General features: G+C 40.6%; 2 protein-coding genes across 2 annotated transcripts; one reads left to right on the forward strand and one right to left on the reverse strand.

The window, feature by feature from the left end:
* The first annotated feature begins 234 nt into the window (after positions 1–234).
* Positions 235–12,127, forward strand: cse1l (CSE1 chromosome segregation 1-like (yeast)). Its single transcript, XM_038696970.1, has 25 exons — positions 235–331; positions 1,174–1,272; positions 1,424–1,566; positions 2,008–2,109; positions 2,199–2,344; positions 2,441–2,531; positions 2,682–2,789; positions 3,691–3,783; positions 3,923–4,090; positions 4,179–4,308; positions 4,409–4,474; positions 4,740–4,942; positions 5,089–5,173; positions 6,485–6,546; positions 6,640–6,776; positions 7,253–7,356; positions 7,494–7,591; positions 8,371–8,521; positions 8,630–8,838; positions 9,006–9,103; positions 9,203–9,288; positions 9,456–9,537; positions 10,197–10,343; positions 11,041–11,272; positions 11,460–12,127. The coding sequence occupies exons 2-25, from the start codon at positions 1,188–1,190 to the stop codon at positions 11,547–11,549; spliced, it is 2,916 nt and encodes a 971-aa protein (XP_038552898.1). The 5' UTR covers positions 235–331; positions 1,174–1,187; the 3' UTR covers positions 11,550–12,127.
* An 85-nt stretch (positions 12,128–12,212) lies between these two features.
* Positions 12,213–15,380, reverse strand: LOC119886320 (retinol dehydrogenase 10-like). The gene is made up of 5 exons (XM_038696971.1): positions 14,719–15,380; positions 13,219–13,317; positions 12,973–13,118; positions 12,748–12,879; positions 12,213–12,605 (listed from the first exon to the last, which is right to left on the reverse strand). The coding sequence occupies exons 1-5, from the start codon at positions 15,166–15,168 to the stop codon at positions 12,485–12,487; spliced, it is 948 nt and encodes a 315-aa protein (XP_038552899.1). The 5' UTR covers positions 15,169–15,380; the 3' UTR covers positions 12,213–12,484.
* Between the last annotated feature and the right edge of the window lie 756 nt (positions 15,381–16,136).

Consider the following 16,136-nt stretch of genomic DNA (forward strand, 5'->3'; position numbering starts at 1 on the left):
TCTTCCAAAACCTACAAGTGAAAGGCGTGTCAGTAGAAATGTCATAAGAAAGGAAATAAGTCTATATATACGCTTCATATAGAGCATATGATTAATAACATTTAATAGGAAAACTAAATGATTATATAATGTAAAGTTGCAATGTGTTCACTGCACATGATCGAGACCATGGAAGAGGCGTGTCTTCTTGATTCATCCTGACATGTGCGCCTGCGCATTATACTGACCGCGCAGTTCCTTTTGCTCCTGACGTTTGAAAGCTGGCACGGCGAGCACGTCGGAACGGTTGGTAGTGCCTTCCATCCCATCCTGAGTCAAATTTACTGTAACGGTAAGATGGCCCAGTGATTTAGCAGTTACCTTATCCAGGCAAATGGGATTCAAATGTTTAAATTGGAGCATGGTCTATTTTGCGAGTAAATGCGTAATGTTCGTGAATTAGCTAACTTTGTAGTTAGCGCAAAACACATTAGCACGCTAGCGCTAACGTTAGCAGGCTTATTTGGAGGGGACCGGCTACTGGATCAGTCTATTCACTGGAGTAGGGATTTCGCTTTCCATGCCGCTTAAGTAGTGTTACACATGTACAGTACACAGTAGAGCAATATGGTTAGATAACTTTCGTCAAATGTAATTTACACAAGATGAATTTCATGCGATATCCCGACCACCATGTGCGTTATTTGAACTTGCAGAAGATTGCTGCTAGCTTAGACCTGCACAAACCGATCTGGAGTCAGCAGGGCCAGTTCAGCTAATGCCAGATTGAGGCAATGTAGCCAGTGTAACTTAGCTAGGTTAGCTGCCAGCAAGCTAATGTCAAAGAGACTGAGTGCATGAATGACTGAAACTAGCATAGGAGCTATAATTAAACTATCAAGTGTCAAGAATGGCTCTGACTTGTTAGATAGAGATGTGAAACTAAGACTTTTAAATCGCAACATGGACAACAAAGTAAACACATCCGATAACTTGTATTATATATTATAAAGTATTGTGATGATTAGAGGAAGACTCACGTTTTGAGAACGCTTGACTAACATTTGTGAACAGGGTTACTCAGCATGTAGATAAAGTCCATCCATATGTAGAACAGAAATGACCCTCTTAGGCAAGTTGCTGCCAGACACCGGTCTATCTTTTTAATTCCCTCACTTGTTTTCTCGCCTTTAGTTCACGTTAGGAGTATGGAACTGAATGATGCTAACCTACAAACCCTCACAGAGTTTCTCAGGAAAACACTGGACCCAGACCCAGCAGTCAGACGTCCAGGTAGGATACAATTTAATGACTTAATGTTAGCACTAACTTTAAATATCTCAGTACAGTTTATAAAGATTATCTCATGGACCTATTTTAAGTGTTCACATGATTGTGTGATGCTGCTTTGCAACACCTGTTTTCTATTCATCTTTTTTATTAGCTGAAAAGTTTCTTGAATCTGTGGAGGGAAACCAGAACTACCCCTTATTACTACTCACTTTGCTGGAGAAGTCCCAAGACAACGTGATCCGCGTCTGTGCTGCTGTTACATTCAAGAACTACATTAAAAGAAACTGGCGCATTGTGAGTCTCAAAGTAACATCAAGTTTACATGTTGCTGACTCTGCTTCTACCTAGTATCTTTTTTTATGTCAGTGCAGTGTGTCTAGATTGTGTCCGGACCCAGATGAGATGGACTACAGTTCACATCTGTCATCGCATGTCCTACATCAGATTTCACATTGTTGTTGTTTACTTGTGATCAGAATAAACAAACTGACGTTTGTAATCTGCCATGCAGATAAACTATACTATTGTGGTAGCTAAATGGTGTGTCATGTGCTGAGCTGAGAACAGATACCTCACAATCGTTTCGCCTAGGGATGTTGTCCCTCAGTGTGGTTACTGTTACTGTGTGGGGACAAACTGTATATAAAGTACCATTTAGCATGAAGCATAAACAGAACCATTGGTGAATTAGTCTTGTTGACCTGTGCACTGATTTTGTGTTATGTTTTCCCAAAGGTTGAAGATGAACCAAACAAAGTCTCTGATCCAGACCGAACAGCGATCAAAGCGAACATAGTCAATTTGATGCTGAGTAGCCCAGAACAGATTCAAAAACAGGTACGCCCTCACATGTCAGTGCTTTAAAGGGTCTGATTTGAACGTGTGAAGGAAGATGCTCAACCAAGCCCCTGTTTGCATTTCCACAGTTGAGTGATGCCATCAGTATCATAGGAAGGGAAGATTTCCCTCAAAAGTGGCCTGACCTGCTAACAGAGATGGTGACCCGCTTCAGGAGTGGAGACTTCCACATCATCAATGGAGTACTTCGTACAGCACATTCCCTCTTCAAGAGGTAGAACTCACTTCTCGATGTTTTAAAACATATTTTGATGTAACTTTAAACAGAAATGGTCAAATCTTTTCTTTCCCCCCTTATTTTTTTTTCTAGGTACCGTCATGAGTTCAAGTCAAATGAGCTTTGGTCAGAGATCAAACTGGTACTGGACACGTTTGCCCTTCCTCTGACAGAGCTTTTCAAGGTTTGTGATGAGTTGCAGTTCAATTACCACAACACTAAAGTAAACTAGCTGTTATAACACCTAACAAATATTGAAATGTTTGTTGTAGTTATGATGACTTTCCAATACGAAGAAGTGTTTATACTTATTTTTGTCTCTTCCTCACTGTAGGCCACTATTGAGTTGTGTCAGACTCATGCTACAGACGTCAATGCCTTGAAGGTCCTCTTCTCTTCCCTCACGCTCATCTCCAAGCTGTTCTACAGTCTTAACTTCCAGGTCAGTTCAATTTGTGTCCACTTCAAGGCTTTGTTGTTTTGATGGTCAGGGAAGTCTCATGTTTCTGGCACCTCTCGTAGTCATGTTTGCAACCAGGACTGTACCTGATGTCACTTTGAATGTCTGCCGTCATATTTTGTCATCACCCTAAAAACAAATCCTCAATTTCAATAAAGTGATTCATTGGATAAAATAAGTTAGCCCTTGTTTATGTTAAGTAAGGCAAAATGAGTAGGATTTGTTGGTTCCTGTTCGTAAACATACAGTTCAAAGTTGGCCTTGTGCAGAGAGACAGAGCAGTGGTGGTTGAGCCAGCTAGTGAGTGAATGAGGAGAGAGAGCGTTAGCAAGGACAATGAATCAGAGAAACAAGTTATTTTCTGAATGTTTCGCAGTGTTGTGCTTGCATTTGCAGCATTCAAATGTCAACATTATGAACAAAGCTTTGAACTGTTTGATACAATTCTATATGCATCAACACATTATTAAGGAATAGAAAATGTTAGGGAAACCCTGTAAGTTGGTGTAAAGCAACAACTTTTGACAGGTATATTGACTGGTTGCATAGAGTTTGTGTACAGCTTGTAACAGCTGCGGTGTAAGGCCTGCTGTATTGAGGACCCGCTCTCCTGTGCTGTAAAAGTCAATATCAAAAATTGCTGTCTGGCAGATCAGATGAGATGAAAGTATTTAACAGTTAGGGATGTTTCAGCATTGGGGTTGTTTTTAGGAAGACTAAGACCCTAAGAGCAAATCTTTGTTTCTTGGCCTTAAAGAAATAAGTTAAAATTGGTATAAAAATAATCTAAAGTGTGATCAAAGTTTCTCAAAAGCTGAAATTAAAATGTTATTTTGAATTGAATTGGAAATTGCCTTTAACTACACTGTGTATTTCTACACAGGACCTTCCAGAGTTTTTTGAAGACAACATGGAAACCTGGATGACAAATTTCCATGGACTACTGACTTTGGATAATAAACTTTTACAAACAGATGTGAGTTTGTTTTGTCTTATTTCACTCGTGCAATTCATTTTTAAACAAGGCTGCGCTATGAAGTGTTTTTAAAAAAAAACAAAAAAAAACAAACCCCAAACATTTTTGTGTGTTTGTGTCTATTATGATAACTCTGTAGGATGAGGAGGAAGCCGGTCTCCTAGAGCTGCTGAAGTCTCAGATCTGTGACAATGCTGCTCTTTACGCTCAGAAGTACGATGAAGAATTCCAGCCGTATCTGCCGCGCTTCGTCACTGCTATTTGGAACCTTTTAGTTTCTACGGGCCAGGAAGTCAAATATGACCTGGTGAGAGGACCGATCCGTGGCTGTGTTTGTGTGTTCTCTCTGAGGTTCACTTTCCCCGTACTAACAATACGCCTCCTCTTTGTTGCAGCTGGTAAGCAATGCTATCCAGTTCTTGGCATCAGTCTGTGAAAGGCCACACTACAAACATCTATTTGAGGACCAGAATACACTCACTAGCATTTGTGAGAAGGTCATTGTGCCCAACATGGAGTTCAGAAGTAAGTAAATGCTTTGTTCTGAGTCATTGGATTGTACCTGGAAATGTTATCAGCAGCTCTAACATGTATACTGACCAGATTGCCTGTAATGCCTGATTAGGTGCAGATGAGGAGGCATTTGAAGATAACTCTGAGGAATACATCCGGAGGGACCTTGAAGGATCTGGTAAAGATTAAGATTCATATCACCTCCCCATATGTAAATTATTCACATAAATGCATGAAACAGTGTGTAGTGTAATGTTTGGGATGCCAGCAAGGCGTCTCTGCTGGCATGTAGAATCATTTGAACTCGATATGAATAGTTAGCTTAGTCACTTGGTTAGTTGAAATAGTCTCATGCAGAGTTTCAGTAGAAGGTTTTCACAGAGACTGAAGTATGCCAATGATAACCACGTCCCTATTGTTAACCCTTCTCCATCCTTCCTCAGACATTGACACTCGTCGTAGGGCGGCATGTGACTTGGTGAGAGGCCTTTGTAAATTTTTCGAGGGCCCTGTCACAGCAATCTTTTCTGGCTATGTGAACTCGATGCTGGCAGAGTATGCCAAGAATCCTGGGGAGAACTGGAAACACAAAGACGCTGCAATCTATTTGGTCACATCGCTGGCATCTAAAGCACAGACACAGAAGGTAGTGTTGACTGTCATTTTCAGAAGATTGAATATATCTATCTATCTATCTCATATGTATATGAGAGGAACTATATCTACTAATATAATGAACATTTACAGTATAATGAAAAATTTGCTCATTTGCTCTTTTTTTCTTTTCACCAGCATGGGATAACACAAGCCAATGAGTTGGTGAATCTGAATGAATTCTTTGTGAACCACATACTCTCAGACTTAAAGTCACTCAATGGTAAGAATACTCTTACACTTCAATATCACGCAGAGGTGGCCTAAAGGTTACAGGAGCGAGTTAAGAGCAAGAGCCTTATCCCCAAACGCTCCAGTGGAGCTGCTCAGTCTTCAGCAGATCACACTGTGGTTGTTCTGGGCAGCTTCCATGTGTGAATGTGATCATGGCGTTCCTGCAAAACAGATTAAATGTGACCGGGAGGTCGTCAAATAAATGTTAAAAAAATATGCTGTAAAATTACAAAAAAAACGTATGTATTACAACTAGGGCTGGGGCGATTCGTCGACGTAATCGATTACGTAAATACGTCGACACGCATTACGTGCGTCGATGCGTCGCTGCATCCGGTGTGGGATTATCCCGGACAAGCTCCAACTACAAGACCGTGCCTTCGACTGTCTAAGGTTTGGAGTATTTCAGACAGACACTCAACAACGTGCTGCTCCGTGAGCTCTGTGAACTGGAAACAGCTTCACTGCAGCACAGCTGCTGTCCACGAATAGTGAAGCAGCACAAACACTTGAAACGAAAGTATCCCGCAGCACTTTGTCTAAACAGCAGCAATGCAAATCGTGTTTACTTTCTGTCACCGCACGAGCCCGGCACATTATCAGCACAAGGACACATAGTATTTCTTCATTGCCTTCATGATAAAAGTAATTTCTGCCCCGCTGCTGTCATGGTAACGTAACGTTACACCGCGAGTCATGTAACGATCGGCTGTTTCATATTTTCTGTTTAACGGCCACACATGAGCGAGAAAACAGCTGAATCTAATTACAGACAATCTGTGACTGTCTGTACAGTCTGTGAGTCCTTTCAGGTGTTCACTGATGCAGAAATACATTTTATTATCATACTGCATTACTTAATATTGAAGTAATCCATGTCAGAAACATTTAAAGTTTTAAGTAAAGTAGCCTAATTAATGTCTGTTGTTGTTATTATCACAACACATCAGTGACGTGGAAATTTGATTAATTTTAAGATTTGCTACTATTGTCATTATTCTAATGTGCTTCATCAGGATGATTGAATAAAATATAGATTTATTGATTAGACATGTGTTTGATATTTTAGATAAATTAGTATGTTAATCGAGTAATAGGCAACTTTTATTTCTTTAGAATAAACAAAAATAGTCGTTAGATTAATCGACTTGAAAAATAATCTATATGTACAGCCCTAGTTACAACAGCCAGCACACTTTAGGTTTTAAGGATCAGTTGATTTATACACGGGCAGTTTGAATGTCCAGATTTATTTCTGGATACACATGAATTAACATCAAGCCCTCAATTGTCATTGTAGTTAATGAGTTCCCAGTGCTGAAGGCAGATGCCATCAAGTATGTCATGATCTTCAGAAGCCAGGTATGAACTGTTTCTTTCTCCACAACTTGTTAAATTTCAAAAGGCAAAACAAATGCATTACGGAGGGCTTTGTTCTCTGACCTTTTCTTTCAGCTACCGAAAGAGCAGCTACTGCAAGCAGTTCCTCTGCTAATAAGTCACCTGCAGGCGGAGAGCACAGTGGAGCACACTTACGCTGCCCATGCTTTGGAGAGGCTGTTCACTATGAGAGGCCCCAACAACACCACACTGTAAAAGATACAGATATTTGAATGAACCAAAACAGTTTCTGAGTATTGCTCACATGTTTATTTATTTGGAATTATTTTGACAGGTTTCACAATAGTTTAAGTTGATTTGAAATGACTGTAGGTTGAACAATATTTACACTTTTTGACATTGAAATAAATATTTCATGGCAAAGTAGGACAAGCTTTGCAACTACATTAGGTGAAATTGAACATTGACATATGGGTAATTGCCACACACACACGTAAATTTTACATATTTTGTAAAACTGCCAAGATTGCCTATTTATTTACCTTTTATCTCAAGGGATCTGTTGTGTACTACACAGCAGTGCAATAGTAACAGTCCTTTTTGTTTCACGAAAAGTTTAATTTACAACTGAGACGAAACAAAAATCAAAGTCTGCTCAGGCTTTTGCATCCGCCTGGATAGCTACTAACCCATTACGTAAGCCAATCAGCCTCTGTATATTTTTCAGTATCACTCCTGCAGAGATGGCACCTTTTACTGAACAGCTGCTCAACAACTTGTTCAAGGCACTAGCTCTTCCTGGTTCTGCAGAAAATGAATACATCATGAAAGGTAAATCAGACTTCTGTCATCTAAATGTTCTCCCTTAATGTTTCCCAGTCAACGTCAGACAAACTCCAGACGTATTTAAGTAACCTTATCATGGTTTTTGTTTTCTATTCTAACTTCTTTTTATTTTGTTTTTAAAGCCATCATGCGCAGCTTCTCCCTACTGCAGGAAGCCATTGTTCCCTACATTCCCACTCTGATTGGTCAGCTCACTCATAAGCTCCTCTTAGTCAGCAAGGTAACACACACTTTGTTACTATTTATGAATACAGATAGATTCACAAAGATGCTTGTTTGTTTAGGGCAGGGCCAGAATTTTTCTGAGCAGATGCTGTGAGGGTTAGATTTATATAAAAAAGAAAAGGGGGAAAAAAGGGTTTTATTTAGGCTTTATTAGCATACTAGTGTTTAACATTTAAATTTCACAAAATAAATGCTTTTTATTAGCTTATATCACTGTGAACAGACTCAAATGGCAATTGCATAATGATATCCACCCTACTTAATTGGAAAATGCTCTCAGACTTTCGCCAAGGAGGCAGTTCACTGAGGAGTGATGGTTAAAATCTGTAATTGTAACAGCAGGATGCAGTTGTGATTGGCAGGAAATATTAATCAACTTTTTTTTATACAGTCTGCTGTTAAATATTTGCAAAATTATGTGACACCTATAGTTAACGGTGGTTAACTAGAAACTGTTATCAGGCAATAATTGGTCTTTTTCCATAATTATGTGAGCAGTCCTTTATCTGACTTTATCTTTATCTGCGAACAGCAAAAGTGGGAGGAGTTGGTTAATATTACCTGGCTGAGAAGGTGGAGCTGTGCAGCCTGTCTCAAACTGGTCTGCTGTCATAAAATGCTAAAAATGACCGTTGTAGACACATTTTTGATATGACAGCGGGCCAGATTGGGAAGCTTAAGCGGGCCAGCTGTGGCCCGCAGGCCACCGGATGATGATCACTGTTTGGAGGGATACATGTGTCAACTAATCCAAAACCTGTCCCCCATTTTCAGAATCCCAGCAAGCCTCACTTTAACCACTACTTGTTTGAGTCCCTGTGCCTGTCTGTGCGGATCACCTGCAAGGCCAACCCCACCACTGTCAGCAGCTTCGAGGAAGCACTCTTCCCCGTGTTCACTGAGATCCTTCAGAATGATGTCCAGGGTGTGTAAATTACTTTTGGAACTGACTTTATATACGTGTAGATCAGATGCTGGTAAACAACTTGTGGCTGACCCCCTCCACTCATGCTGCTTTTGTTTGCTGTTGCAGAGTTTCTTCCATACGTGTTCCAGGTGATGTCTCTCCTTCTAGAGATCCACTCCAACTCTATTCCCTCCTCCTACATGGCTTTGTTCCCTCACCTGCTGCAGCCCGCTCTATGGGAACGGACAGGAAACATCCCCCCTCTGGTACGCCTGCTTCAGGCTTACCTGGAGAAGGGAAGTGCCACTATCGCCGTCTCTGCTGCGGATAAAATAGTAAGTGATGGCAGTGTTGTGTGCAGTAAAGAAAATTATGTCATACTTGTCTGTAGTGATTTTATCTCATTAGTTTTATGTTTGACATTTATAGATTGTATGACTTATTAATTGCATGACCATTATGTTGACACTTGGGTCTTGTCTTGCTCATCTTTCCCCCTCAGCCTGGCTTGCTTGGAGTTTTCCAAAAGCTTATTGCCTCTAAGGCCAATGACCACCAAGGTTTTTACCTTCTCAACAGCATCATAGAGCACATGCCCCCGTAAGTCCATTATAGTTGTGTTCACAGTGGATCCTCTGTAAAATGTCGTACCTGGTGAAATTGACTGAGGTCATGATATGTTTTGCTGTCTGTTGCCAGAGAGTCGATCACTCAGTACAGGAAACAGATCTTCATTTTGCTCTTCCAGAGGCTACAAAGCTCCAAAACCACCAAGTTCATCAAGAGTTAGTACCACCATCTCATTTTCAGCATTCTGTTCAGAGCTGTTAATCTGTCAAACACTGGCAGTGACCGAGCACATGCCTTTTTAAAGTCCCGCTTATTATCTACTGTCTTATAATGGTGAGCTTCAAGTGTCAATGTTTTCACTGGTTGTCTGTCTTTCTCACAGGTTTCTTGGTGTTTGTCAACTTGTATTGTGTCAAATATGGAGCCATTGCACTTCAGGAGATTTTTGACAGCATCCAGCCAAAGTGAGTGTATTTTCAATATAAACCACAAGATGTTGAAAGTACCCTGTGATGTGTGACAGCAGTTATTTTGTGGGTTTATCCATCGGTGTAGAGTTTAAGCAGTGGGAATATGACAAGTTCTGTTGACCTTAATGCCACAAAAGATTCAAATGCTGGCTGTCCCTTTGAATTTGAGGGCCCACTCGAGCTGTTTAAACCCATGTTGCTCGCTGCGAACAAGCACCAATTTCTAGAAATAGGACATATTTTAAAGGAAAACTTTGATCATTTCAAACACTCAGCCCTTTTAAGCTTCAAAGGTGGCTCGTTGTGAAGGATGGAAGCTGCAGTCAGCTTGGATTCACAGCGGTTACAATGGATCTCACAGGCGACCCAGTTTCATGTTGACAAAGAAGCAGTTTCTAAACTGCATTATTCCATCCGAATCCCCTCTTGCAACAATAATTGGTGAGAAAAAGGGAAAGGGAGTGAGACAAACTGGTCTCAGGCACACTGTTTACTGGAAGTTAATGAGTTTATATGTATAATTATAGTGAGTAATGGCTGCCTCATTCCAATGCCTATGCAGGTTGCCACTGTGTCTTGCGTTTAGTGTAATTGCAGAAGACCGGTGGCAAAATGTACAGTGTAATGAATCCTGTTTGCTTTTTGTGTTGCAGAATGTTCGGTATGGTGTTGGAGAAAATTATTATTCCAGAGGTTCAGAAGGTGTCTGGAGCAGTTGAAAAGAAGATCTGCGCTGTTGGCATTACAAAAGTCCTTACCGAATGTCCTGCAATGATGGACACCGAGTACACTAAACTCTGGTAAGAAATCAGCCTGAAGGAAACGTACACGTGCAGGGCCTTTCAGATAAATCATCTGTCATCTTAGACATGACTGTTCTGATTGAGGGAATTAAAATTTTAATACAAATCTGTTATTTATGTTAATGAATGCCAGTTTAAGGGAACTTGGTTAATAGTAGTTAGAATTTGTAGTACTGTAATATATATTTTATATTTTCCCAGTTACGTAAAGTAGTTAGCAATGCATATAATTGGATGCTGAAGTTAAGGAACCCTGATTTAAAAGTAAGCTACTTCATAATGACCTATCAGTTGAGCAGAAGCTGACCTGCACGGTTTGTTGAGCAAAGTGTAAAAATTATGCATTGCTGTAGATTTTGATGCTTGATGGTAGCATTGCCTCAAGATTTGGATTAATTTAACTTCACAAAGTGGCCTTGTAAATGTTTGACAGTTTAGACAACTCAATCTAATTATCACAATCTCTTTTATGGAGATGGAAATCAGGTTTTTAAACACAAACCATTATAAACATATTTTACATCACAACAGGCTGAATGTGTTAGCACTTCTGTAATGGCGTTCCCAAAATTTTGCATTCATCTAGTATATGGCTGAAATGCTCTACTGATATGTACCGAGTTACTATTGCTTGGTTAATTTTTTGTCCTGCGTAAAACTAACCAATCATTTGGATTTGAACGTGTCTGCTCAGGACCCCTCTGCTCCAGGCGCTCATTGGTCTGTTTGAGTTGCCAGAAGATGACAGCATTCCAGATGATGAGCACTTCATCGACATAGAAGACGCCCCAGGCTACCAGACAGCATTCTCGCAACTGGCATTCGCCGGGAAGAAGGAGCACGACCCGATCGGAGACGCTGTTGGCAATCCCAAGATCCTGCTGGCCCAGTCACTCTACAAGCTTTCAACTGCCTGTCCAGGACGGGTATGTTTAGACATGCAGGAAATATTTAGCAGCTTGTGCCAAAACTAATGTGTTTTTGAAGTTACAGTGATGTTTTGAATTAAAGAAATGTTAAGATTATTGCCTGACTAAATGGCACTGAGCTAGAGATGATGTGGAAAGCAAATCGGTAATTCTTGTCTCCTTTTTTTTTTTTGTGGGGATGCAGGTTCCCTCAATGCTGAGCACCAGTCTGAATGCAGAAGCCCTCCAGTTCCTGCAGGGGTACTTACAGGCAGCCAGTGTGCAGCTGGTTTGAAACTGATGTGATGGTGTTCACTTAATACGGAGACCACGATACACTGCAGGAGTGTCCAGAGTGACCTCAGGTCGCATGACAGACCTGCTTCAGCTGAACTTTAGTCTTTACAGATTTGGTTTAACTTGACACTTTATGATGGATTTGGCCAGAGAAATGATCATTTTGCCTGAATTTAGGAGGAAATCTCTGATGGAGCTTTTTTTAGGGTTTTTTAAAGACATGACCAAAAGTTGACTTAACTGAAAAACTGCTTTGTGTTTGAGCTCTTGGTTTGCTGTGTGGCAAAGGCTAACAAGGATTTTGTTATCAGGTTCTGATACAATTGACAGTTTAATTCAATAACAGCAGCAGCAGCAGAGGTGCATTTCTGTATTGTCAGAACATCTGAATCATATGGGAGGGATTTCTTTATTGCTTCTTTTGTATGTTTTGAATTCCTTTTTACGCTTATGGAGACTGTAGTCTGTGGCTCAAAGATGATGCTTAATATTTTTCTGTTGCATGTTTCCTGTAGATTTGCCCAGTCTTTGTTCCCGCGCCGTTTGTTAATGTGAATAAAAAGAGGCACTTGTATAGATCTGTTTTCACTGCAGTCTCTTTTATGTGAACAATATTTTCAGTAATGTCTGAATTTTACTGGCTATATGGCCTCCAGTGTAGTTTTTAATGAATAACCTCAAGAATTTCCTTTTTGTAAGCAATCCCAGGCTCCCCTTTAGACCAAGTTATGGTTATTTATAACCAGAAATAACATGTATGCAAAGTAACATGGCTGTGAATGAAATTACCCTTCAGCCCAGTGTAGAAATAAACATGCAGGGGTTCTCCCTTCAGATGACAAATCCATGTATTAAGAATGCACAGTATAAGCATTTAGTGTCCACACTCTTGCATAATTTAACAAGCTTGTAAGACAGTGTGACAGAGAGGTCTTAGGAGGATTTGCTGTGGCCGTTGGAGGAATTCAGTTCAACATTCTTGATGAAGGGTAGCATGCATTTGTCACCTCCCATGAAGCGGTATGTTGCTACATTTGCGTCCCATGGCAGCAATCTAGGGAAGGAAAGGGAGGAAAACAAGAGTTGGTACCAATACATTACTCTAAATATATTTTTTTTCATCAATAATGGCATGTGTCTCTATAGGTGTAACAGATTATGCTGCATGTTTGATAAATAACCTGATCAATACTCACGCTCGTGTGAGAAGGGGGATGTACATGAGGCGAGGAATGCAGATCATTTGCTGTTCGCCTAAAATGGCTTTCATGGACTGCTGCACAGTGTAGAGGGGCTCCAGAGGTGGAATTAGACTCCGGAGCTCCTTCCTGGTAGATATCAAAGAGTGGAGAATACAGCAACTATTTTTGTCGCATCTAACAACCACAAAAGTTACAAAATGATGAATTGTGGCATCTCACCTGATTTCACAGCCTGCAAACATCCCCGTATCTACAATATAAGGGCAGACTAAAGTGGTTTTGATGCCATACTGGTCCTCTGCTCGCAACTCGTGCGTCAGGGACTCGTGGAAACCCACAGCTCCAAATTTACTGGCACAGTAGTCCTGGAGGAAGAAAGTAAACAAACCAGCGGAGTGATGAGCATTTAAATGTTCTCTATAAATGGTTTGTTTTCAGATTTGTGTCATTAAGCACGTGTCTTACCTCTACACATGCAGTGCTGAACAGCCCAAGAGTACTGGCGATGGTTACAATGTGACCATGGTTCTTTGCTTTCATCTGAGGCAGGAAGGCCTTTGTCATCTGTTGGTTTAGAAAGACGCTTTAATAGAAGTACAGAAGGTGGCCTGATTCACCCACCAGTGACCCCATGTGGGTTGATTAAACATGCACAGAAGTATATTGGGCCCCATGCTTATGTCAGTATCAATGAGTTTGCTTTCATTTACTTAAACTTGAGTCAAAATCTTGTTTTTTTTTTTTTTTTTTTTTAGACCTTTATTGTTTAAGCTGATATTGTGCTCATATGGTGCATATTCCTAAACTTCAAAGCTGGGGCCATGTAGTAGGCTTATTGCAGAATACAGGACAACATGCACAGAGAGTGGGAGTTAATAAGGGCCCAGCAGTGGTGGAGGAAGTATTGGAGTAAGTAAAAGTACTAACACCTCAGTGTAAAAATAGTCAAGTAATGCCATACAAATGTTACTCATATTCACGAACATGTATAAAGTAAGCTATTTAAAGTGAAAATATTCAATGCTTGTGAATGTTATAGCCTACTATTATATATCATTATTACTCATCCATTAATGTAAAAATTTTTACTGTTGTCATTGGTTGAGGTGGGGCTCATTTTGAACTATTTACAGGTCTTCAGCTAATGATTATTTTATATTAGTATTAATCTGCTTTTCATTAACCGACTGTTAAACTTAGGAAAATAGTGAGAAATGCTCACCACAATTACCCAGAGCACAAAGTGACATCTTCACAAGGCTTGTTTTGTCCAACCAACAGTCAAAACCTAAAAATTTTATTAAAAATAAATGTTAACTATTAAAATAATTAGAAAGAACACCAAATCCTCACACTGGAGAAGCTGGAACCAGGACATGTTTGGCATTTTTAATTTCCTATTCGTTTTCAATAAATCATCTAATCAGTGAATCCATTAACTAACTTGTATAAACTGTTGAGGAGTTTAATTTATAACAAAACTTCATGCTTTATATGCCCTTCATATGTGTTGTATGGACAATCTTAATTTATAACACACATCTAAAAAATGACCCCCGCTGTATGTCTGTCTCTGATGTACTAATAAGCTTATCCTTTTATTAAATGAGCACGAGGCTTTAAGACGATCAAGGGGGAGATCACATGCTGTCTTAGCTGGTGGGCTCCCGCGGGCTCCTTTTATTCTGGGGATGAGTGTATGAGGTTACCGCTTACTTCTAACTTGGACGCATTCAGTCACATGGCCTTCCTGTATTGTGATGCACCAGCTCTGCTGCTCCGATCCCTTCACACATCAGTGCACAAATACCGACCAGAGCCCGCGGGGAGGACCATAATGAATTGATGTTATGTAATTCATGTCAGGCTGGTACATGAGTGCCTTATCTCTGCGTCTAGCAAAGGTGGAGGAACTTTTCAGTTTCAGTTGTTTGTGCGTAAAAGGTGCGTGCGTCAAAGTCTCACCCAAAACAGCGCGTGGCAGTTGACCAGCAGAGTCCTTTCCAAAAGCTCGTCAGGACAGTCCAGCAGCCTCCGTCCGGCCACCACGCCTGCGTTGTTGACCAGTATAGAGACTTCCCCGACCTCTACTCTCACCCTGTCCGCGATCTCATAGATGCTCTGACGCTTGGACAGATCCACTGTGTACGCGTGCACCTGAACGCCCAGCTCGCGCGCCAACTTGGCGGTCTGCTCGTTGGCAGCCGTGTTGCAGTCCCACAGCACGAGGTGCGCTCCCTCTTTGGCAAATTCCAGGGCGAACAGCCGACCCAGCGCGCCCCCGGCCCCTGTTATCAGGCAGAGCTCCCCATCAATGCACTTCAGCCTCGGCCGGAATAAAGTCTGTATGATGGCGGTAAGGATGGCGTAGGTTAAGTGGATGAGCATCATCAGCAGATCCACTATAAACACCATGATGCTCCAGTCCAGTCCTGTATCTCAGAGCCACACAAGCAGACCGCAGAGCGTTGGAGTAGTTGTTTCTGAGTGGTGTGGGATTGGATGGACATTTTATATAATGTGTGTGTGCTGGATTAGGACTCTGACTGATGGGGGCCACCAATAGAAAGGCTTTTTGTCTGATGACTAGAGGAGCTGACTGACTTACCCGTGCACATTCATAAAGCCTTCATAAACAGAGGCTGAGTGAGACTGAAGCATGGATTAAGATAACACTTGTCCAGAGCCAAAAGCAGCATATGCCACTATATCTTATATGTCATCAAGCTGAGAGAGACGTACGCCACCATAATGTACACCTTCAAGATTGAACTTTACCTGAGCAGGCCACATATTTGTATTTAACCAATAGCTTCAATTCACAGTCAAACATAATTTTGCAGCTCATTTGTTTTTTCGTGCTTTGGCTTCCTACACAAGAAACCAAGTGACCATACATTCCAGGTGCAAACACACTTGCATATTCATTTTGATGCCCTTTTCTCTTGAAGGAGGGGGATCATGTTTTTTCCAGGCGGTCTTCCAGTTAAAGTTAAAATATTGTAACTTTGGAAGATATACATTTGAGTTATCTTAATTCAGTCAGCTCATGTTAGTTTTATTTAGCTGCAGATTATTTTTACAAAACTGTGGTTGCTCCAGAGATGTGCTCCTCTGACATATGTAGCAATTGTAAATGGCTTTGGATTAAAGTGTCGGCTAAATGATAAATTATTATTTAGTCCCCCTTGCTACAGAATCACATTGGGTACAATGTAAATCCGAATAAGTTCAGATCACTCAAAATATTTCTGGAAACTTATTACCTCAAACTCTTAAAGTAGTGGTAATAATATCTTTGAATAAACTTTAACTTAAATATAATACATTTTTAAAAACCTTTAATTTCCGCATACTACGTTACATTGATTAACTGATGCTTA

This window comes from Micropterus salmoides, unplaced genomic scaffold (assembly GCF_014851395.1).
Source record: "Micropterus salmoides isolate LMB-PRFRI ecotype aquatic unplaced genomic scaffold, ASM1485139v1 Ms_hic_scaffold_4, whole genome shotgun sequence".
NCBI lineage: Eukaryota > Metazoa > Chordata > Actinopteri > Centrarchiformes > Centrarchidae > Micropterus > Micropterus salmoides.

What these genes read in the sequence shown, in the direction of transcription:
- LOC119886320 (XM_038696971.1), bottom strand. Translation starts at nt 15,168, where the DNA reads ATGGTGTTTATAGTGGATCTGCTGATGATGCTCATCCACTTAACCTAC. An exon ending in ACTGCCACGCGCTGTTTTGG is followed by an intron (nt 13,318 to 14,718) that starts GTGAGACTTTGA and finishes CTAAACCAACAG; the next exon opens with ATGACAAAGGCCTTCCTGCC. An exon ending in TCAGCACTGCATGTGTAGAG is followed by an intron (nt 13,119 to 13,218) that starts GTAAGACACGTG and finishes TTCTTCCTCCAG; the next exon opens with GACTACTGTGCCAGTAAATT.
- cse1l (XM_038696970.1), top strand. Translation starts at nt 1,188, where the DNA reads ATGGAACTGAATGATGCTAACCTACAAACCCTCACAGAGTTTCTCAGG. An exon ending in CTCTGACAGAGCTTTTCAAG is followed by an intron (nt 2,532 to 2,681) that starts GTTTGTGATGAG and finishes TCCTCACTGTAG; the next exon opens with GCCACTATTGAGTTGTGTCA. An exon ending in ATCATAGAGCACATGCCCCC is followed by an intron (nt 9,104 to 9,202) that starts GTAAGTCCATTA and finishes GTCTGTTGCCAG; the next exon opens with AGAGTCGATCACTCAGTACA.